This window comes from Eptesicus fuscus, chromosome 9 (assembly GCF_027574615.1).
Source record: "Eptesicus fuscus isolate TK198812 chromosome 9, DD_ASM_mEF_20220401, whole genome shotgun sequence".
Lineage (NCBI taxonomy): Eukaryota > Metazoa > Chordata > Mammalia > Chiroptera > Vespertilionidae > Eptesicus > Eptesicus fuscus.
The window spans coordinates 38021051-38044535 of record NC_072481.1 but is presented as its reverse complement, the minus strand read 5'-3'; the positions used below and the strand labels follow the sequence as shown (position 1 = coordinate 38044535).

Sequence of the window (23485 nt, the reverse complement as noted above, 5' to 3'; positions counted from 1 at the left end):
AGAACAAACCCTGGGACCCTGAGAAATCAGTGTTTCTTCTGGAAGTTGCAGCAACCGCCAGTGTTGGTGCTCCTGAGAACTTACAGGTGCCTCAATCCAAAGTCAGGTCTCAAGTATTCTCAAATGCTAAAGGAGACAGACAGATGGGCAGCTAACATTGTTATCCACAACCCGCAGTCCCTTCCCACAGATATCTCTAGGCTTAGGCCGTTTTTGCTATGCTTGAGAATGGAGTCCCAGCCTCCATGGTTTTTGGCAACTGCCCCCACAAGCAACCTGCTCTTCAAGGCCAGTAGCTGAGAAGAGTTGCCTGCCCTCAGGGTGGCTGCAAGGGTGGGGCTCTGACTGAACTTGATGTGAAGACATTAGCTCTTAATTGGGTGAAAGGATTTATTTTTATTTATTTATTTCTTTATTTATTTATTGTCTAAAGTTTTACATATGTCTCCTTTTTCCCCAATTGACACCCCCTCCCCCTGCCATTCTCACCCTGGGCAAGCCCCCAATGCTCCAGTGTCTGTGTCCATTGGTTATGCTAATATGCATGCATACAAGTCCTTTGGTTGCTCTCTAACCTCCCCACTTCCCCTGCCATTTGTCTCTGGATCTATTTTTGTTCATCCGGAACTTTTACCATTTGCAACAGCATTGATGGAACCAGAGAGCATTACGTTAAGCGAAATAAGCCAGTCAGAGAAAGGGTAAAAGGATTTGAGAAGAAAAGTGGTTAAAGCAGCTTAGGGAAGCTGTGAGCTGTCAATTGGGCTTTGGAATTTGGATAGAATTTACCTGGGCACAAGTCAGGTGGGAAGTGAGATGGAATATGGTTTATAGGAATGAGGTTAGTGTATGGAGAACAGTTTGACATCTTTCTTAGAAGGAAAGACTTACACAAGCTGAACAAACCAGAGTTTTGGCACCATTTGAAGAGCTGTCTTCGACTTTAGGTAGTAAAATGCTTTCATCTCTTCTGAGAAGCTTGGGTTCACTCTATTTCCATTGCATTTTGCTTCAGACTAGGAGCTAACCATGTTGCCCTGAATGAGCCATAAACCAAGTCCTGTGCCTCAGGTTAAGCTGCTGCCTCTGCTTGTAATGCTCTTTCTGTCCCTTCTTCCTGGCATTCTTGCATTTTGGCATCTATTTCCAATGTGGCTACTTCCTCAGCCTTCCTGTGGTCACTGAAGCTGGGGTATGATAAAGCGAGGGATTGGAAGTTTGAATCTTAGTGCAACTCCAAATGCTATGTGAGTCTGGTGGGTTAATCTCAATTTCATCTGTAAAATGAGAAAATGATCACTTCTGGAAGTGTCTTGAATGTAGGTAGATCACCTATCTATGTCAGGTACATCTACTACATCTGACAGTATCTACTAAAGTTGAATTCTATGATGGGACGGAATTTCTTGCCTTTTTGCAGACACTCAAAATAGGTATTTCTGCTCAGGTTAGTGACTTTGAACTTCCAACATTAAAAGATGGATATAATAGAGAAAGATACCAAAATATTTAAGGGTTGCCCCTAGAGCTTGTATTGTAATACTGATGCCTAAAGAGGGCCTATGTGGCCCAAATGTGCAGAACAGATCTATCAGGTAACATGATAACTACTGGTGTTACATCAACGTGAATAAGGAGCCTAGTAACTGCCTCAAACAAAATAGGCAAAGTGTCTCCATACTCCAGAACCCATAACTAGCTTGTTGGCTACCACTGTTCCTGCATAACAGTCTAAGCTTTCCAACAGAGCTGAATCTGGGAAAGCAACTCAATAAACCCTTCCTTCTATTGCCCTAATAGTTGAGTGGCTAGCCCATTAAAATTCCGTCCCATCATAGAATTCAACTTTAGTGAATTCTACCTATATTCAAGATAGGTAACAAGATCTATTCTAGCTTTAGCTGTTCTCTTTGTTTGTAGCAATGAAAGATTGTAACAGGATATTCCCCCAACATTTTTTACATGGTTTGGGGCCTCTTTGTTTGAAATATTCTAAAGGAAAATGTTTTAATTCAATGCTTCACCTGATACCAAATATGGTGAGGCAATTCCAATGTGTCTAAACTTGAAGCCCAGGCCAAATAAGTGGCTGATTTCTCCCGTTTCTTCCTCCTACCATTGGACGCTGTCTGATCCACGGTTCTATGCTTCTCAGAATTTCAGGAGAACCATTTCTGCACAGATGATTGAATACAGTTTACCTATGCTAAAGCAAGACCTTGCCAAGAGTCATGCACAAAATGTATTTGGTAACTTATTGTCAAATGCTATGTAATTGTTTTGTTCCCCTTGAAAAGCCACGGATATGGCCAGTGTTACTAGACTATTTTTTTCTGTTAGAACTTAATCTTTGAGGTATGAAGGAAGATATGTGTTTAACAACTAAAAAAAGGGTATCCTATTCTAAGAATCCTATTGCTGCCTAAAAGCAAAAGTCAGTGTTCAAGGTTCCCAGAAATGTATTGTTGAACTCCAAGTCCATCTGGTTCCAAGCATTAAAACAAGCTATTCTTGCACTAGGAGCTTAATAACATAACCCACCATCTCAATGAAATGAGTTAAAATACAAAACAAAACCCTAGCTAGCTCTAATAAGTTCTGACTCTTGTGGATAAGTCACACTTTCTTCTGGATAGAGATGTGTGTAAAGGTTTGGGTAGTGGAAACTTCTAATTTGGGGTCTGTCATGTAATGAATGTAGAAGTCACTTCCATGCACACAACTAAGAATAAAACTAAACATATGGAAAGTCTAACTCTACTTCTATTAATCAGAAAATTAAGGCCATTGGGCAAATTGGTGGTTTTCCCATTTTTCTCATTTTACAGTTCCTAACAACTTAGTAGAGCAGAAACTGAGTAACAGAAAACTTCACAGGACCCAGTATCTAAGTAGGAAACAACTATCTGATGGCTGCCAGAGGCTCAGTGGGGACCAGTTGGAGAGTTTAAAAACTTGAGGGGCTGGTTTTGGAGGGCCCCACACTTGAGTTTTACACACACACACACACCCCCAGGAGCCCTACCAGGCTCTCCCAGGGAAGACAGGAGAAAAATCCCTTCCTGCTCAGCAGAAGGAGAGGAAAAGGAACCATTTTGAAACACTCCAGAGCATTCTGTTCTTAGGCCTGCCCTCAAGAGAAACTATCTTATCAGAGTTACCTAACCAACAAATTGGAAAGGGAAGACCCAACTTCAACCTCCTCTAGCTTTTCATGTGGGAGGAAGGGAAGTACCCAACTCCAGTTTCCTCTTACCAGTTCTGTCTCACATGAGGAAGAAGGGAAAAATACACAAAGAAGCACTTGTGATGATCACTGCCCAAGTGCATGGGCTCACTGAAAGCCCAGGACCTCATCACTGGACTGAAACTTGAGAAAGCTTTTCGTTCCCTCACATCTAAGCACCACATCCTAGTTTTCCTGATGCAGTAGCAGGGAGACACAACTGAAAAAAAAACATGTCTCAGGTTTTATTGAAGTTTATAGGGAACCCCAAAGACAACAGGGGAGACAAAATCAAGGAAAATATCAGGAAGGTTTAGCCTCTGAAACATACCATTACAGTAAAAATAGCCTAACCCTTAGTCAGATAAACACACAACCTCACAATAAAGGCCCATTTACCTCCATTCCTTTACCCAGTTCACAATGTCCGGTTTTCAACAAAAAATGTCAAGGCATACTAAAAAAATGGCTGGTAAATTTAAAACAACTGACTGATAAGCTAATGGCTCTAATCAGATACAAGAAAAATTTGGAATGTGGACAGAGATGGAAACTTTAAGAATCAAAAAGAAATGCTAGAATCAAACCAACAAAAGCAGAGTGCCTCTGAGCTATTCAATAGATTGGAAGTGACCAAAGAACTGGTAAGCTTGAAATGCCAATAGGAACTTCTAACACTGAAATGCAAAGAGAAAAAATGGAAAGGATAGAACACCATATCTAAACTTCAGGACAGTTACAAAGAGTGTTACTTGTAGTAGGAATATCATAAAAGAGAAAGAAACAAAATATTTGAAGGAACAATGACTGAGAATTAATGATAGACACCAAAACACATATCCAGGAATCTTAGAACATCAAAAAACAAACCAAAAAAGCATCTACGTATATATTCATACTGTAGAAAATGTTGGACCAGAAAGAGGCCAGGGGGAAAACATACACCTTGACAATAGAGGAGCAAGAATAAAAATTATATTAGACTTCTTTTCAGAAACCATGCTGACAAGTGAGTGAAACATTTTAGGGGATTTTGAGGGAAGAAACAGCCTAGAATTCTTTATCCAGTGAAAATTATCCTTCAAGAGTTCAAGAGGGGGGCAGACAAAGACTTTCTTAGACAAAACAAATAGAGAATTTGTAGCCAGTAAACCTGCCTTTCAAAAAATGTTAAATCTTCAGAAAGAATGGAAAATTATACAGGCCAGAAACTCAGCTATATATTAGAAAAGAGCACTAGAGAAGAAATGAATTAAGGTAAGAGTCAGTTAATTGATCTAATAGGTAACAGATTGTTCAAAGTAATGCATTTGGCAACTCTAGTTTATGGATAAATAAAATGAATGACAAAATTATGAGAAGAGGGATGAATTGGGAATGCACTATTACAAGGTAATTGTACTACCCATGAAGTGAGAAGTACAATTAAAAGAGAAGACTACTTGTAAATATATACTGAAATCTTAAGAGAAACCACTAAAATAAGAATTATTGACATGCTAAGAAGGAAAAATGCAATAATAAATAATATTCAACTACTACCAGAGAGAGTGGAATACAAAAACGAAAGAACAAAGGTAACTAATAGAAAACTGTAATAAATATTAATCCAACTCTATCAATCACTTTAACATCAAGGGTCTAAATACACCAAATAAAAGACAGGCTGTTGAAGTGGATCAAAAAACAAGACTCAACTATATGTATTCTATAAGAAGCCCAACTTAAATACACATAGTTTTGTTTGTTTTTAAAAAAAAAGGCCTGGAGAAAGATAACATCACGCTAACAATAATCAAAAGAACTAGAGTATCTGTATTCATTTTACACAAATCCAACTCTATAACAAAAATATGAGGGGGTGTTATATAAAAAAAGGTCAATTTTCCAAGAATACATAATAATTCTTAATGTGTGTATGCCTAACAAAAGCCAATAGAACTGCAAGGAGAGATGGATAAATCACTACTATATTTGGAAAGCTCAGCATCCCTCTGTAGGTAATTGACACATCCAGCAGGCAGAAAATTAGTATAACTGACCAGCAACATAAATCAATTGAATCTAATACCTATGGCATAATCCAGCAATAGCAAAATACACATTCTTCTCAAAGCTCACACAGAACATTCATTAAGAGCACATTCCAGCTTGTAAAACACACCTTAACAAATTTGAAAAAAATATAAAATATAAAAGTGTGTTCTCAAAGCACAATGGAATTAAACTAGAAATCAATAACAGAAAGAATACTAGAAAGATAGCTGGAAAACATTAAAAATACGTGGAGTTTAAACTACACACTTCTAAATAACACATGGATCAAAGAAATCTCAAGAGAATTTTTTTTTAATTTAAACTAAATTAGAACAAGAATATGACTTACCAAAATTTGTGGGATGCAGGAAAAGTGGTGCTTAGAGGACAATTTATAGCACTGTGTGCATATTATAAAAGGTCTAAAATCAATCCAGGCTCCGATTTTGCCTTTAAAGATAACTTATTTTTGCTAAGCAGTGCATATAAGACACCTATTAACTTCTATGACAATGAATTAGGTCAGTTGCCAATATTGGACTTTAAATGTTTTTACATATTGATTTAGGATACTGTCCATTTGGACCTACTACGAAGCAAAGACCAAGATGGATTAAGTGTGATTTATTGGGGAAAATTCCTTTGAAAGGTATAGGAGGGAGCAGGAGTAGCAGCTCTCCAATTTTGACTTATACCCATCTGTAAACCAAGCGCAGAATTTTCCTCCAGCTGATCTGTATAAGAAACTCACCCACACAACACTCTCACATGTATGGTGAGGGAGAAGCATTGTGCATCTCTTATAGGAGTCCTGGGTGTTTGAGCTACCCGTTAATACAGGTTGTGATCTCTGGTTCAACTAGCTTTGTTCCTGGCTAATCCATTTCTATATTGCAACATACTGTTGTTGGTCTTGTCTGAATTTATAAACTTGGTAAATCTGATAGAACCAAGCTTGTAGTGGGCAGTTCCAGACTCATGGTCCCTTGGAGCCTCCCTTGTTGACCTCTTGATCTCTACTTAGCAGAATTCTAGCAACCCAACTACCTCTTGAAAAACATAACAATTCTCCACTGTGGAAACACAGGCCTTGACACGACACCCCCAGAGACCCGCATTGTGATTCCCCTGCTGCGACTTGCTCTTACCCCACATGGCCTTTAAAATTTTTATTGTGCTGTAACTTATACCATAAAACTCACCCCTTTTAAGGATACAAGTCAGCTTAGTAAATTCAGGACTGCATCTATCACCACAACCCAGTTTTAGATTATCACCCAAAATATCCCTCATGCCAATTTGTAATTAATTTCCATTCCCATCTCCTGCCCCAGCCAACTATTAATCTAATTTCTATCTCTAGATTTGCCTGGGCATTTCATAAAAGTGGGATCCAAAAACGCATGGTATTTTGCTTCTGGCTTCTTTTCACTTCATATGTAGCAGAAGCTCATCCATATAGTAACATTCATCAGTAGTTCATTCCTTTTGATTGCTAAATAATCCAACACACCTTATTCATTCACCAGCCAACAGACATTTGTTTCTCCTTTTTGACAATTATGAGTAAGTGCTTTTATAGAAATTGGTGTACAAATCTTTCAAGTATTTGTGTAGACAGATGTTCTTATTGCCTTTCCTCTCTCCAGAGGAAAATTTTAATCATTTTTAAAATAATAAAACTTATTTTAACTAACTGAACAATTCAGTGCTATTTTACATTCAAAACATTATGCAACCATCACCACTATCTATTTTGAAAACTCTGTAACTATTAAGCAATAACTCCCCATTCCCTTTCTCCCTAGCTCTGGTCACCTCTAATCTACTTTGTCTTTATGAATCTGCCTAATTTAGGTATCTAATAAGTGCAGTCATACAATATTTGTCTTTTTGTGCCTGGCTTATTTCATTTAGCACAATGTCCTGGAGGTTCATCTATGTTGTGCATGTATCAAAACTTTACTCCTCTGAATAACCTACTTTGTAAATGTACCCCATTTGTTTACTCTATCATCTGTAAATGGACACATGGACTATCTCTACTTCTTGGCTATTGTAAATAATGATGCAGTGAACAGTGGCTTACAAGTATCTGTTTGAATCCCTGCTTTCAATTCCTTTGAGTGGAATTTATGGGTCATATAGTAATCCATATAGTTTTTCGGGGAATCATCAAACTCTTCCATAGTGACTGCACCATTTTATTCTCCCACCCACAATGCACAAGGGTTCCAATTTATCCACATCTTTGCCAAAAAAAGTTTTAATACCACTTTATCCCCATTAAAATGTCCATCTCATTGTGGTTTGAATTTGCATTCCCCTAATGACTAATGATAGTGAGCATCTTCATGTGCTTATTAGCCATTGTACATATTCTTTGGCCAAATATCTATTCAAGTAATTTACCCACTTTTTATTAGAATTTCCTGTTTCAGTTTATTCTGCATACTAACTTCTTATTTATGATTTGCAAATATTTTCTCTCATTCTGTGGTTTGTCTCCTCCCAATATTTAAGTGTCTGAAACATGTCACTGGCTAGGGGCTTTCCCTTTACTGGGGTATTTTCCCAGGTCACAACTGATCAGCTATTTAATTGTTTTACCAAGTTATAAAATGATTATCTTTGTCCTCAGCTTCACTCTGGGTGGGGTTGTCATTGCTGCCCAAGCAGTAAGTGAGTCCTCAAGGCATTCTACTACTTGCCTTCTCAAACCAATCCCAGTACCTCCCTCCCTTATCAGTTCAGATCCTCAGAAACAGAAGCCAAGATAGAAGTAGAGACTTATTAAGGGAAACACCTGTGAAACAAATACTAGACACTGATGATAGCCACTCACCGATGTACTTCTGACTCCTGTGAAAGGAGAGATGGAAGCGGGATTGGTTAAGAAGAAGCTGACTACAGCTCAGTCCTGAGAAAGTCTAGGCTAGTCTAAAGTGGTTTGTCAGGAAAAAGCCAAGCCTGTCACTGAGGAGTCCTAGAACAGTGGTGGCCCATTTGAGGAGCTTTGTCAGACGGAAGCAGGCTGGCTCTAGCAGCCTACACTGCTTGGCCTCTGACCGAGGGCAGCAGGTGACGCACAGCCTCATTGTGAATGTCATGGTAGATCACTGAAGACTGTCAACTGGCTGTGTTTCCTGCAGCAGGTACACTTAATGGAAATATCAGTGGCATGCTTCCATAGTCACAAGAATTAATTAGGGGATGCTGGATAATTAAGTATGGGAACGGTTGATTTCTTTTGCTTGTTTTCACTATGGTGGAATTCCCCAGAAAACTTTCTTTACATCACTGGCAGCTCTTTCAGTTGAAAGCCAAGTAACTAATTTTTCCAATGGGTATTTTTCTCACCTTATAAATATAGCCAATGTTATTTCAACAAACATATGGCAAACCATAGAGTTAAACTTCTAACATGTTTTGTATTCCATCTAATCATGTTGGCTACTGCTTGTTCAGTTTTTACATGGAATGATAGGTTTAAATACCTCTTCTAGAGATGTTTTATATATATTTACTCTAAAGCACAAGGCTCCATAAAAGAGGTAGCTTAAAGTGGTTTGTCAGGGAAAAGCCAAGCCTGTCACTTGTGTTCAGACAGGGTAGAATTCAGTTTTATGAGAGTCACTGCACAGAAGTGAAGATTAGTTCTAACTGGAGTTTTGTTTTGTTTTGGCTGAGTGGAGAGCAGGCCTCATAGAGGCTGTCATTTGACTTAGTTTAGGGTGAATGCTACTAACAAGCCAGAATTAAGAGATAATTTATGAAGATGAATGACAAAGGATGCTGGGAATAATAAATAGTCCATTGATGGTTGAAAAGCTGGAGAGACTTGAATGCCAAGAGCCTTGTTTCCTTTTGTTATGGTTCAAATTCTTCCCTCTGGGGGCCAAGAGAGGGGATAGTTATGTGAAATGCAACAGAAAGACTCTTAAAGGTCTAATCCCATTTGCACCTTAATTTTTTTGGCTCCTCCACCGAAAGGATGGAAAATATTACCTATTGTTTTCATGATAAAAAAAGCTGATTATTTCAGGATTCCAAGTTCTTGAAATTCCCCAAATGGAAATGGAAGGCCCCTGCTAGGATTTGAGGCATCATCTGACATGCTGTTCACGTGAAACTGAACAGAGAGAGCAGCTGACTAATCAGTTGTTCACTTGCAGATAGTCCCCCCAGGACTCAGGTTGGAGTTCTTATAGGTCTGGGAAGAAGACCATGATCATTTCTCCTCAAACATTTATGCCACAATAGAAATACCAGTCAAATATTGCAAGTCATAAAAGATGATGTAGAACAGATGTCTTTACCTTTTGGAAGTTCAGTTTGGTTTTGATTAGAGATGAGCTTATCTTAAACCTAATGGAAAAGACATGCAAATGCTCAGGTTTATCTTTGACTACCAAGAATTAAAAAAACAAACAAACACCTAAAGTATTATCTAGCCATAGAAAAATAAATGTTTAGAAATAGGAACACAAACTAAGGAAACTAACAACCTAAAAAATACACTTAAAGCAATGAGCATGTCTCACTTTAGATAAATGCAATTCTGGGCTCTGGAAAGAATTCTACAAACCTAGTTCTTAAGAAATGAATCCTCCTTTTAGGGGAACTTCTTGAATTCCCTGCATGAGTTATTGTCTAACATTCTTTCTAATATACAAATTACCTAACTTGGTAGCACCAGCCTGAAAAAAGGCAAATAATTTAATAGTAGATAACATTCATGTTCTTTATGTCAAACACTGTGGGGTATCTTCACAAACCCATGTTAGATGCTATTAACATACCCACTTGACAGATGAGTAAGTTGAGGAACCGAGTAAGGAAATGGTCTATTCTTAGATTGCTGAGACTTAAATATATGTAGTCTGACTCCAAAGCCATTTCTCTTTGCTACTCTATACTCTTTTTAAAAAATTCTTTATTGTTTAAAGTATTACATATAGTATTACATGTCTCCTCCCCCCCCATTGACCTCTCCCCAGCCACCCCACCCCCCAGCTTCTCTATACTCTTATGTCAGAGGCATAACTGCCTCTGAAAGCTCTTGAGTTCCGTAATGAGTTATGTAGCTTTGCAATTATTCCCTATGTATCTTGACCCCAGGATGATAGTGAGGAACCTAATAGTGCTGTCAATCAGCTGTGACTCTAGAATTTTGTGGAGTTTTTTTTTTTTTTCTCATTGTGGGCTGTGAAATTAAGATCTCAATGGTGGTAGATAGTATAATTCAGCAACTTCCAAGAGGGACAATTCAGCAGCTTCCAAGAGGTACAATGTCACACTCCCCCCAGTTCATCTTGAAAACTTATGGGGGCAATTTTGGAGACTGTCAATACTGGCAATTAGGGGGCAGGGCTCCAGAGCTCCAGAATGCTAGATCTTAGGATCTAGTAAAGAACAGCCCAACACAGTACACAAGTTACATGCAGGTGAAAACTGTTTATAACTCGAACTTGAAACTTAACTATTATATTAGTTAATACTTACTGAGTTTTCAAAGAAAACATCTCAGAGCAAGATTAGCTATTAGTATAAAATTTAGGGGCAGGGGGAAAGTACATATATTTCAGAAAAAAATCATCTTATTAAAGACTATACCATTAGGGGTATTTGTGGCCACTTCAGTGCAATTGTGTTGGACTCCTTTTGTAGTCGTCACCTCCTGGAGTTTCTACATACAAGTACAAGCATCTGACTACTCATATGTCCTCTAGTATAGTTGTACCTGAGAAGTAATGCATATTTACTTTAATCTTTTATGAAATATTAATCTTCTCCTAAAAAAACATATTAGATAGCAGGAATCAAAATATTTTAAATGGGAAAACAAAAGTATTCTCAGCCTGTCCAAAGTCTCAATCAACTTGTTCAAATATCACTAAAACAGCCATAAACATGTATATAACAATCCACCAAGGATTTTTATGATGATGCAGTTAAAACACCTATAAACCAGCATATCCTCTAATGGTTTCATTAAGTATGTTTGTATAACATCAGCAATACTGTACAGTACTGGACACAGAATTAAGATCTTTGAACACTGCCAGGAGAGAAGTCAGACCCAGGAGGAGCTAAATGCTCAGGAAAAGTAAGGAAGATGATGGCCGTAAAGCACAATGCATTTAAATGTGAGCACAAAGAATGACTCTCTTGGGAAATAAAAAATATTTTCAGGTCAACAATAGGAACTTGAGTAGTGAGTCTCAAAAGTGAGGAATGTCTGAGGATGTAGCAAAAACATTTTTAAGGTACATTAAAATCTGTTCCATCTTCAAGGTAAAAGACCATACAAACTGTTATTATTCTTAAATAAAAAATAAACGGATTTTTTCGCCCTCACTAGCTGAATGATTTTCACATGAATAATTTTCAAGTCAAAGGACTTGAAACCTGACCCTCACACTTAACCATTCACATGGCTTTGGCAAAGTCACTTCACCTCCTCAATTCCTCTATCAATGAGAGGGAATGCTACCCTAGGTGTGTCAGAGCTGAATACAGTCAGGGCAAGAATATAGTTAAGCTATCACCCACCAAAAGCTCAGTCACCTGGCACATTAAGCAGATCTGTGTCATGTATGTATCATAGACCTTTGCTTTGATTTTTGCTAGCAAATACTAACCTTCTCTCATCCATCCAGACTTGAGTGGTGTTATAATGTTATGGTCATAAGGAAACCCCTCTAATGTGTGAAATGTTATTGTGTGAAATGTTTGCTGTGTGGAGACCCCAATACTCTGTAACTTCCAAAATGTTATAAACATGGTGAACGCCCCACTATCTTGATGTAAACGCCCTAAGCCCTTATGTGTAAATGTCCTGCTCCTAGCATAAGGCATACTGTCTGGCCCACACCGATAAGACACAAGTTGTTTACTACTGGCTATATAAGTACTGGACCTTCTTCAGTCAACTTCTCCTGCCTGATAAGAGGAGGACTCCACATCGCTCTGTGAGACAAGCCCCTGACTGACTGCTCTGCTGTGCAAGCCTGAACCAACTGCTACCGCCTGTCTGTCTCTGTCTTCATCATCCGTCTTTCAGTGTGCATCACCGGGTGGCCTTTGCTGGAGCCTAGGACCCACTAGGAATAGGTAAATAAACCTTGTGTGATTGCATACTAATTCTGTCTTGTGTGTTCATGTGTTCCGGTTCTGCTCAACTGTCTAGACACTGAAGTACCAGGGAATAGACCGTTATTGCTGACCCCTGGTCACCTGCATATGTCCCACTAAGTATAGGCAGATCATTAATTAATTGGGGCATAATTGGGACAAGTGGGTAGTTGACTAGTCCAGAGGCAGGTGGTAAGTAGATGAACTGAGTCCACACCTTTGGAAGAAGGGGTCCTACTCCAAATAGCTACATTGTCCTGGACCAACACTGCACATGAAAAGAGAAGCTGGATCTTCTAGTGAATATTGTGGCATTTGTTCCACTGGTCCATGAAACCAACCTTTTTACTCAAATGATGAGCTCATTCTTGTGTTGGTGTTTGTGCTTAGGTGAGTTCTAGTTGTAAAGTATGGATACTATGCCTCTGTCTCTACAGTGGAATTCCTTATTCTCTGTAGAAAAATTGTTAGAATTAACAAGATTCCTCTAAAGCAAACTAAGATGGAAAATTCTACTGTAAAAACAAAGCTTCTTAGTAAGTTATCAAGAGACAGAATGTTCATTCTAGTGATGTTGCACAGTGAAGTGCTCCATCTCTTCCATTGGAGATTTCCCTCTTAGATACGTGAGGGATTTTTAGAATTAATAACCTCAGATATGTAGTAGCCCACCTCTTCTTAGGACTGGTCTTATGCTAGCAAGTAAAAATGCATTCTCAGTGGTGATGTCAATATCCATAAATATGACAGCTTCCCAAATCAAGTAGTGTTATCAGGCATAGTTATTACATTAAACAGGATGAATTTTAGTGTTTACTGACAAAGTTCTTAGCTATAAAAGCATTTAAAAATCCACAATCCTCATTAACTTCTGCCTTTTTCTTTGTCCCTTCCTAGTAATCAAGTTTCTCTTGGTTCTCATTTAGAATTATAAAAGATAACTTTTTCCTTCTCTGCTAGGTGTGATAATCTCAGACTGATTCAGACTTGAGTATTGATGGCTGCTTGTTCATAAATAGTTCTGGGCTATAGTCTTTTCAACTTAATCTATAACCCATTTTTCTTTTGCAAGCAATCAATGTTAATGTTAGTATCATGAATGAAATAACTAAGTCTCAAGTCATTCTCTGGTTTGATTCCAGATCAAAATTGAATTGGTGTGATTTATTTTTGGTTTAGTTACATGTGAAGCCTGCCTCCCCACCCCCTAAACATTCTAGGACTCTAAACCTGAGGCACAGGATTTGTTTTATGGAATGTTCAGGGCAACATGGCTGGCTCCTAGGTTGGAGCAAAATGCAATGGAAATAGAGTGAACCCAAGGTTCTCAGAAGAGATGAAAGCATTTTGCTACCTAAAGGCAAAGACAGCTTTTCAAATGGTGCCAATACTCTCGTTGTTCATCTTGTGCAAGGCTTTCCTTCTAAGAAAGATGTCAAACTGTTCTCCATAAACTAGCCTCATTTCTATAAACCCTATTCCATCTCACTTCCCACCTGACTTGTGCCCAGGTAAATTCTATCCAAACTTCAAAACCCAATTGACAGCTCACAGCTTCCCTAAGCTGCTTTAACCACTTTTCTTCTCAAATCCTTTCATCCAATCAAAAACTAATAACTTTATATCAAGTTCATTCAGAGCCTTGCCCTTGCCTTCACCAGGGCAGTGGTGGCAGACAGCTCCTCTGTCCCCCAAGGCCAAGTATCTGAAGTTACTTGTCAGGGGCAGATGCCTGCTGCCACAGGAGCTCAGACTCCATTCTCAAATGTCAAAAAAAGTGATTTAATCTGGTCATGTGGGTGGGAGGGGAAGGTGGATGACGTAAGCTGTACATCTTTCTCCACCACTAAACTAGAAAAGGAGGAAAAGAAAGATGATGGAGAGTTGCCTTCAGTGGCTGAATGTATAGATAAGCGGCCAGAAGAGGCTGAGCAGGTGAATATCTTTTCATCCAGTGCCAAATAGAAGCTTCTGGGAGGCCACAATGAGGACTTACTTTCACAAAGACATTTCTGTCATGACTCCCCAGATCCTTCTCCTCCTAGGTAGGGGGTCCATGTGATACCCCAGATCCTCTCCTCCTAGAAGGGTCCATATGACACCCCAGATCCTCTTCTCTTAGGAGGACCGATAACAGTTCCTCAGGTATCTCTCCCAATAGAAGTGCCTGAACAGCTCCCCTGACTCATCTCAACCTAAAAAGACTTGAATCTTTGGACACATCGCAGCTCAGGAGGGCCACTCATAACTTCCCCAATTTGGTTCCTAATGTTCCTCATTCACTGCCCAGAACCAAAAGCAGTAAAGCCCCAGAAAGAGCCTCTAGCAAAACATCTCCACATTGGAAGGGGCCAGGATGCTCTCATCCCTCACACCTGAAGAACAGCAAATATGAATATAACTCGGACAACTCTGCTCCATGAAAAAAGCAAGCAAAATTCCATTTTGGAAATGCACAGCATGATTCTAAAGGCTCTTCACCAGCCATAAGAAATTTCATACAAATGCTTCACCTAGAAGACATCAGAGTCACACGTTGGACTTTTCTTCCTTCCCAAGTGACAGTCAGAAAGCTTCCAATTCAGATCATTCTCTTCCATGGAAGAAGCGAAGTTCAGGGCACCAGGATTCTGATTCAGATATGTCACCTCCATGAAAGAGACTGGAAGACTAGAGCTCGGTTTCTGACCCCTCTCCACCAGGGAGGAAACAAGAGGGCCAACTCTTCTGATTCCGACCTGTCTCCATCTCAAAGTGCTCAGCCTCTGGGAAAGAAGGCTGCACCGGTGTATTCTGGGGCTAGCACTGTGTTGGTGTTAACTGACAAACAGCGAGAGCAGCAGAAATTCAAGAAACCATGGCATGAGAAGCTGAATTCCGATATGCTGAAACCCTATTTCAAGATTGGTCTGGTCATAAGAAGAATTTGAAACCAGAATGTTTAGAGCAAAGGAGAGAAGCAGAGAAGGACTCAGAGACATGCTCTATATGCCCAGTGGGGAAAGGGGCTTGTCCAGAGCCGGCAGCTGCAACAAAATGTGGAAGGATGCAGTAAAGAAAATGATGATAAAAATGTGGATCAGATACTGAGAGAACAAGAAAGAGAAGGGGACCCATGGCCAACTTTATTAAGAAGAATAATACTAAGGCGAACAACAATAAGAAAATGAGACATCACTACAGTGGCCCAGCACCTCCTCCCAACAAATTCACCATCTGTCCTGGATATCACAGGGATGGGGGTACAGACCCAGTGGATCTGAGCAGAAGTGCTTTGTCAGGCTTGCCAGCAGGAAGGCGATGGAGAGACTGGCCCACAAGTGGAGTGTTGAGGGTATGTAACTTCTCTGAGGCTATGGGAGTGGCTGAGGGTTGTGGTAGTGAACCTAGGGCAGCCAGCTATCCAGCTGTCCAGCGGTAACAGTTGTCTATGCTAATAATCAGGGACCACACACACAAGCAATTGTTGAAGACTAGTTTTGACTAGCATTTGAGAAGAATATCTGAGACCTGACGTTTGGACTGAGGCACCTGTAACGTCTCAGGTGTGCCAACACCAGTGATCGCTGCTGACTTACAGAAGAAACACTGATTTCCCAGCGTCCCAGGGTTTGTTCTTGGTTAGGTTTTAACAAACATTTATGTTTTTAAAAGTTCAGTCAGACTGATTTCTCCTTGGCATGCTTGTGGGAAGTAGCCTGGCACTATTGTCAGTGCTGGGTATGTGAAGTGTGTAGCCTGTAGGGTCAAGCGAGGATATACCCAGTTCCACCTCCCAGTCAGTGGAATGGTGTCCGTCTAGCCAGGGTCCACGAGGAGCAGGGCAGCACCGACCCAAGTGTTTCCCTCGCTCTTGATGGCTAACAAGCTTTACCAGGCTCTCTGTCCTTGGTCTGACCTCAGGCCTTTCCCAGCTCGGTTCCCCCCTCTCCCCTTCCCGTCTCTCCTCTTCCCTCTCTATTCTCCCTTCTGCTAGTTAAGCCCCTAGCCTATCCTGGTCCAATGTGGAAACTCACCCAACTGGCTATCATCAGGTCTTCCCCAGATATAAGTAATGAAGGCTATGTCTTTCCCTCTGGTTCCCCCATATGTTTTGTTTTGTTTTTTTTTCTATTTAGATCTAGCAAAGAACAGCATGGCACTCCCTGGGTGGAGCTGCTACAGTACATAGCCATTCTAGAGGATGACAGATTTCTCCGGGCAACTTTTGAGAGTCTAGAATCACAGCTCTCAAACACTGCTACTTGAATATTTAGTTAAAGAAACTCCTGTTGAGACAAATTAACCCAAAATGCTCTTTTCCCGCCAAAATCCTGGTAAGTTTGTCTCCTCTCCCCCTCCACCAGCTAAAGAGGTTCACTTGCTGTGACTACAGCCCAGATGTCCCTTCTTTGCCAAATAATCACCTCCACACAGTCATCTGTTCACCTTAAAACCTATATATGGGTGATAAGAAAAATGAGTCATATTTCCATGGAGGTCTATAAACTTGTTACAAGTCTTACAACACCTTGTGTCATGAGAATCAATTCAGTCCATCTGAAATGATTTCACCAGCTGGTCGCCCTCACTCTGCTGGAGAAAGAATCACTGGATTGGAAGTGCCCTTGGCCACGGGCTGTGGAAACTTGAGTCTGTGCAGAGTGGGGAGGCAGGGTCAGAGGGGGAAGTCAGCCTCTTCCTGAGAGCTTTCTGACACTAGGTAGCGAGACTACTGGGAGGCTTTATCCTTTAACTTATGCTCATTTGTGTTAATTGTAGATTCCTACACGTCCATTTCTCTGGCAGGTCAGAGAAACATTCCCCACAAGATTACAGACTGTGCACAGCTTGACTCAGGAAGTTCTAGTTAAGCTTCTGCACTTGCCTGGAGTCCCAGCTGAAGGTGAATTCACTTAAGGCCCTCCCACTGCAGGAGTAGCTGGGGCGCTGCACCACCTTGCTGGAGGCAAAGGCCTTGTTAGTGACTTCAACTGAGCTATAACTCCAGTGTACCAACTTCAGGTGCTTGATTATACAACAGAACACAATTGAGGTGCCTGAGCTTTTAAGATATGAGACAGAGGATAAAGGAGGGGCCTAATGTCAGGCAAGTTGAAGAACATGTGCTCAAACTCTGCTTAGCATATGTGGAAGCAGCCTCATGTGGGGCTGCTATCATGTGGACATGCCTAGCACCAGTTGCTTGTTTCCATGTTTGCTGAATGACTTGTTGGTCTGTGGTCTTCACCTAGATGTTGAGGCTAAATGAACCCAGTTTCAGCCATTTTACCACCTCACCTGACTTCTAGATGTTATTTCACATCCAAATGTATATTTTCAGTTCCTATTTTCCCCAGAACATTAAATAAAAGAGCAACCACTTTTTTATTTTTTAACATATTTTTATTGATTTCAGAGAGGAAGAGAGAGATAGAAACATCAATGATGAGAGAGAATCATTGATCAGCTGCCTCCTGCATGCCCCCCACTGGGGATCAAGCCCGCAACCCAGGCATATGCCCTTGACAGGAATCAAACCCGGGACCCTTCAGTCCGCAGGTGGACGCACTGAGCCAAGCCAGGTAGGGATAATCACTTTTTTAAAAATATATTTTTCTATTGATTTTAGAGAGGAAGGGGGAGGGAGAGAGAGATGGAAAGATCAATGATGAGAGAGAATCATGGATTGGCTGCCTTCTGCACTCCCCCACTGGGGATCGAGCCTGAGACCTGGACATGTGCCCTTGACCAGAATTGAACTCAGGACTTTTAGTCCCCATGCAGACGCTCTATCGGCTGAGCCGAACCAGCTAGGGCACAATCACTTTTGATGTGTGACCACTGAAGTCTCTGCTTGGCTTGCTTAGTGATCAACTAATGATTGAACAGAGACTTCTTTTAAAATATATATATTGATTTCAGAGAGGAAGGGAGAAGGAGAGAGAGATAGAAACATCAATGATGAGAGAGAATCATTGATCGGCTGCCTCCTGCACACCCCACCCTGGGGATTGAATCAGCAACCCAGGCATATACCCTTGCCTGGAATCGAACCTGGGACCCTTGATTCCACAGGCCAAGGCTCTATCCAATGAGCCAAAACAGCCAGGGCAAACAGAGACTCCTTAAATGCTTTCATCAACATAAGAAATGTCTAAACCTGCAGAGAATTTTTTAGTTTATTTGAGCCAAAACAAGATCTCAAACACTTCAGCAAATAACAGTTCTGCAGTTTCTTTTATTTTTCTAAAGAAACACATTTTAAATAATGCTAGTTTAACCAATGGAGAAAAAACTTCTATCAAAATATACAATTTCTATTACAGACTAGGAGGCTAATATTAAAAAAATCTAGAGGCCCAATGCATGAACTTCATGCAAGAGTAGGCCTTCCTTCCCCGGGCTGCCGGCACTGGCTTCCCTCCACCACCCTGTGGCCCCTGGCAGGCACCCGGGCTTCCCTCACAGCCCCAGCTTTCTCTGGAAGGATGTCCAGTATAATTAGCATATTACACTTTTATTATTATAGATAGTTGTAGGCCAAAAAGTTTACTTATATGAATGACAGGCATCATATGATCTCTTTGAAGCACAAAAGCATCATATGAGATCTTTGCTCGATCCGTGACCTTCATCATTTGTGAGATTTTGATAAATTCAGAGCTTGACACTCAGTCAGTCTTTAGATGAAGGTATACCCACGCTTCTTAATCCAGATTTCCAGATGGGGAAACCACGTAATTCAGAATCTCAAGTGGGATTTATGCCTTACCATGTACCTATCCAGCGTTTCCCAGAATCTTAAGAAAAGCCGTCTGTCCGAGTGGCGTTTGTAATAGCTGAGCTCTAACACCGTTACGTCCCACTTCTGCACGTTGGGGTCTAGAGGAACTTGATCATATTTGAGATGGAAGGCTTTAATTTTAGCAAACATGTCAACTGGAGATCCATCAGGCAAAAGCCCTGGCCACCCTTTGAACTGCCAGGCAGGACCGTGCACGAAGACGGCCACGAACAGGTCCCAGTCCTGAGGCCTGAGTTTCAGAGGCTGGTCTATGACTTTGTAGGGCACCGTGAGGCTGAGCGCGGTGCCCCTCGGCTGCATCTGGTCTTTTCTCCTCTGTATCAGAGTTTCATTTTCTCGTCGGCAGCCCTGTTTCTTCTTCTCCTCTGATGGGACGAAGGTCAGGTCCTGCAGAAGGTCCTTTGCGTTCAGCATGGTTATTAAGGAGGTGGCGGCGGCAGGGATTATGATAATGGGGGTCTGAGAGCCTTTCTTCTGATGAGGAGGGGGTCTTGCTTGAGAAATGGGTCTCGGTACTGGCTGTGCCGCGGGGGTCTGAGTCTCACTGGCTGCCCCACCCTCCGTCACGGACTCCAGCGTCATCCCATGGTAGGTGCCCATCGTGTCAATTTTGAAGCCTTCCGTTTCTTTTTCTTTGAATCGTTCCTGGACATATCTGCTGTAGGCAGCTGGGGTCGGCTGTTTGGTAGGCAATGTGGGAGCCACAGGTGCTGCCTTTGGGGCCGGTCACTGTTCGGGCGCTCGCCCTGCCTCTCTGGCTTCCACAGACTGAAGAATTGCAAAAATGTCCTCGGCGAAGGTCTTCCCCGTGCTCTGTAGGATGGTTGTCCGTGTCCTCCCCCCTCGCTCTCTGCTGACAATGTCCCGGGTCACATCCACCTCCGCGTCCACAAAGCTCCTCCCTTTGAGAGCGGCTAAGGGACCACCTAAGTCCGTCTTGATGGTGGATCTTTTCTTCGCCATAATTTTGGCTTTGATGGCAGCAATTTTTTCCACTGACACAGTTTCAGACAAAGACCTAATCTGTCCAGGCCGTACAATCCCTTCTCTGTGACCCTGCAAGCGGGCAGCCCACCTCTCTTTATCGAGGCACACATGCTCTTCATCCTTAATTCGTGGTTTCTTTGCTCCTGCTGACACTTCCTCTGCAGCTCTTTGATTTGAGTAGATTGCTGAAGCCCTAGTTCTACAGGGGCGCTTCTGTCAATATTTGCTGACGTTGATGCTTCACCACTGAGATATGCAAGTATATATATCTTACCTTATAATAGACAAATATGCAAATTGACTGCACCTTCGCTATGCCCAAGCCACACCCACCAACCAAGCCATGCCCATCAACCACGCCCACCAGGAAACCGTTGCAGGGACGCTGGGTGCGGCCAAGCCCAAGGCCACCGCCCCGGGCCAAGCCCGGACCCTGAAAGAAGGCAGAAGGCAGTGGCCACAGCCAAGGCCTGGGTCCCCGGTGCTGGCAGAAAACTGGTGCAGGCAGCCAGGTGAATGAAGGTCTATTGCACGAATCTTCGTGCAAACGGGCTACTAGTATATATATATATATATATATATATATATATATATATATATATTATACACACACACACACACACACACACACAAACAGGTTTCATTGCGAGCAGTGGTAGATGCCATGGCTGGTGTGGGTGACTCATAGATCTCTACTGCCTGCTTGATGTAGATTTTAAGATGTCGTACTGCTGGGTGGGCTCTACGGCCTGGGTGGCGCACTCCTACACGGCCATTGCATGCTGGGCCAGGCCCCACTCCTCCTCCAGCTGTGCATACAGCAGGTACAGGATCTTTGCATATTTGGGGGGGACAGCCATCCAGCCCCTGCTCAAAGAGGTCCTGCGCCCGCTCCAGCTTGCAGCCCCCATAGTGGTGATGAATTTGGTCAGATAGGTGCTCCTGTCAGACACAGTGGGCCACTTGAACAGCAAGATGCCATGCTCCTTTGCCTTGAAGCTCTCCTCGAAGTACTTGTGCTCCTCCAGGAATATGGCGTAGTTGGTAGCAATGCGCAGGTCCAGAATACTGTCATACTCAGCCTTGGTAGACTGAAAGGTGCCATGGCTTTCCTCCAGGTCAGCAAGCAAGGACCACACCTTTAATGTTTTATGCACACGATTCTGCACGGGCACCGAGCCATCAAAATACTCAGCCCGGAGGGCAGGTAGTGCTGTTACCTTCCACAACAGCCGCAGGCCTAGTCCTAATTCTCAAGTCAGAGCTCCAGCTCACCACACTCACACCACACACTTGCCAGGTCATCCACTTGCTTAAAGCTTACTTTGGTGGCACTCTCCAGGATGATGCGGGTATCATCCAGCTGCCCGTTGTCTTCATAAAACTTGGCAAATGGAACCCACAGCATGTGGAGTTTGCCCGTAGCCTTGCAGGGATCCACTGCCTGCACACCTCTGAGTACGTGCTGATGTTCTCCTGGGGGCAGCCCTGGTGCAGGGCCACTCACTGTGCCACTCATGTACATGGTGTGGGTTCTGGGGCAGCAAGATGCTATTAAGGAGAAGGGGCCGCCGACTGATCAGCTGCTCAAAGCAGGTCAGGTGCAGTTCCAAGTCCATGACATCCTCTTCTTCCTGCCCCAGCTCTGAGGTGGTCTCCATCTTCGCTACAATCATGCTGTCCTGAACTAGGCATAGCTGTCAAATACCTGGGTGAAATCCCGCACAGTCATCACAGTTCGGATGGCCTCCTTGTACACGTCCCGGGCCTTCTCAAAATGGCCATTGAGCATGTAGTGGTCGGCCAGTGAGCACCAGAGCTTGCCCAGCTGATCTGTGAAGCGAGTAAGGCCCCCTTGGGTGATGGTGTCCATGTTGAGCGACTGCACCTTGTCCGGGTTCTGGGAGATGAGCTCACAGAGCTTGTGCCACAGCTGGTAGTTGGACGTGCCCGCCTTGGACAGGAAGCGCTCATCATTCACCATGGTGGCCAAGCGCTGTGCAGCCTCGTCCAGCCAGTCCCTTGACTTGAGGTACTCAATGTACCCCTCTGCGCTCTCGGAGCTCAGCTTGGCCATCTCAGGCAGTGGGTGTAAATGCAGGAAGTGCAGGTACAGAGGCCAAATACAAGAGTGCGTGTGATGAGCAGTGCCCAAGGGACAGGGTCGAAAGTGCGGCGGGTGTGAGTGATAGGGCTCTGGTCCACAAAGAACTGACGATAGTCTAGCCATAGACGTGGCATCTTGTGCATGAACACCAAGGCCCGCTCGTGGCAGTTGTTGACATCTTCATGGGCGGGATCAGTCACACAGCGATGCTTCACCTGTGCCCTGCGCACCACCAGGTAACAGTAGCAGAGTTTGTAGCTGCAGGGCAGCAGCTTCAGCACTCGCTCGCTCATACAGCTGATTGAGCCTGGGCTTCGGGGGTTGGGGGGGGTCTGCTTGAACTCAATGTAGTGGAGCCAGCATTTGACAAAGAACTGGTTCCGCATCATTTCCTCCTCATAGGGGAGGTCTTCTACATCAAAGACAAGGTCCAGCCGCTCCTGCAGCGAGAGTCGCGCCATCACCACCATTTTGCCAGCTCCCCAAGCAGATCTTTTCCATCAGGTCTTCTAAACACAGGAATATTGTCAGTGACTGTGCTGCGCTTCGGACATAAACAGGATGAGAAAGGTGCATGTTACTAAGTAGAAATAAAATAGAATCCCATGTGTAGTACTCCCTGGGTTGGCCTTCCTTTCCAGTCCCCTTAACCAAGATCGCCTTCTTCTGGATGTTGTACTGTTGCAGGACACTGAGCAGGTCTGCGATCTTCCACCCTCTCACCACCTCTGCCATCACCAGGGACACCCCCCTTCACACACACCGCCCCCCCACGCTTACCACAGCCTCCTCACCCCCTCCAGCTGCGCCCTCTGTCTCACTGGGTGCTGCTCCTCTGCTTCCACCTCCACCACCTCCTGGCCTCACTGGGCCTCCACCCCTGCCTATGCCACACACCCACTCTGCAGTTTCTTTTCTACATTTGAAATTAAGGAGGGGATGTAAAGAAGATTACATGAAGGTGGGAGAAAACAAGACAGGGATTGGATTATAAGATTATGTGCTTCCTGCCCGGCCCCTCGTGGCTCAGTGATTGAGCATGGAGCTATGAGCCAAAAGGTCATGGTTGGATTCTGGTCTGGGCACATGCCTCGGTTGTGGGCTCGATCCCCTCTCATCATTAATATTTCTTTCTCTCTTTCCCTCTCCTTTCCACTCTAAAATCAATAAAGATCTACAGACAGTCCTCAGGTTACGTCAGACT

General features: G+C 42.7%; 1 protein-coding gene and 2 pseudogenes across 1 annotated transcript; 1 reads left to right on the top strand and 2 right to left on the bottom strand.

Moving 5' to 3' along the window:
- The window catches only part of LOC103284229 (BUD13 homolog), an 89672-nt pseudogene extending 73930 nt beyond the window's left edge, over window positions 1–15742 (top strand).
- A 3382-nt stretch (window positions 15743–19124) lies between these two features.
- On the bottom strand, window positions 19125–23016 carry LOC129150208 (parafibromin-like). Its single transcript, XM_054720746.1, is given in 4 exon segments — window positions 19125–20344; window positions 20347–20429; window positions 22764–22816; window positions 22819–23016. Coding segments are annotated over 4 exon segments (1554 nt in total).
- On the bottom strand, window positions 20445–22751 carry LOC103284228 (pre-mRNA-splicing factor SYF1-like; annotated as a pseudogene).
- Window positions 23017–23485: the final 469 nt, after the last annotated feature.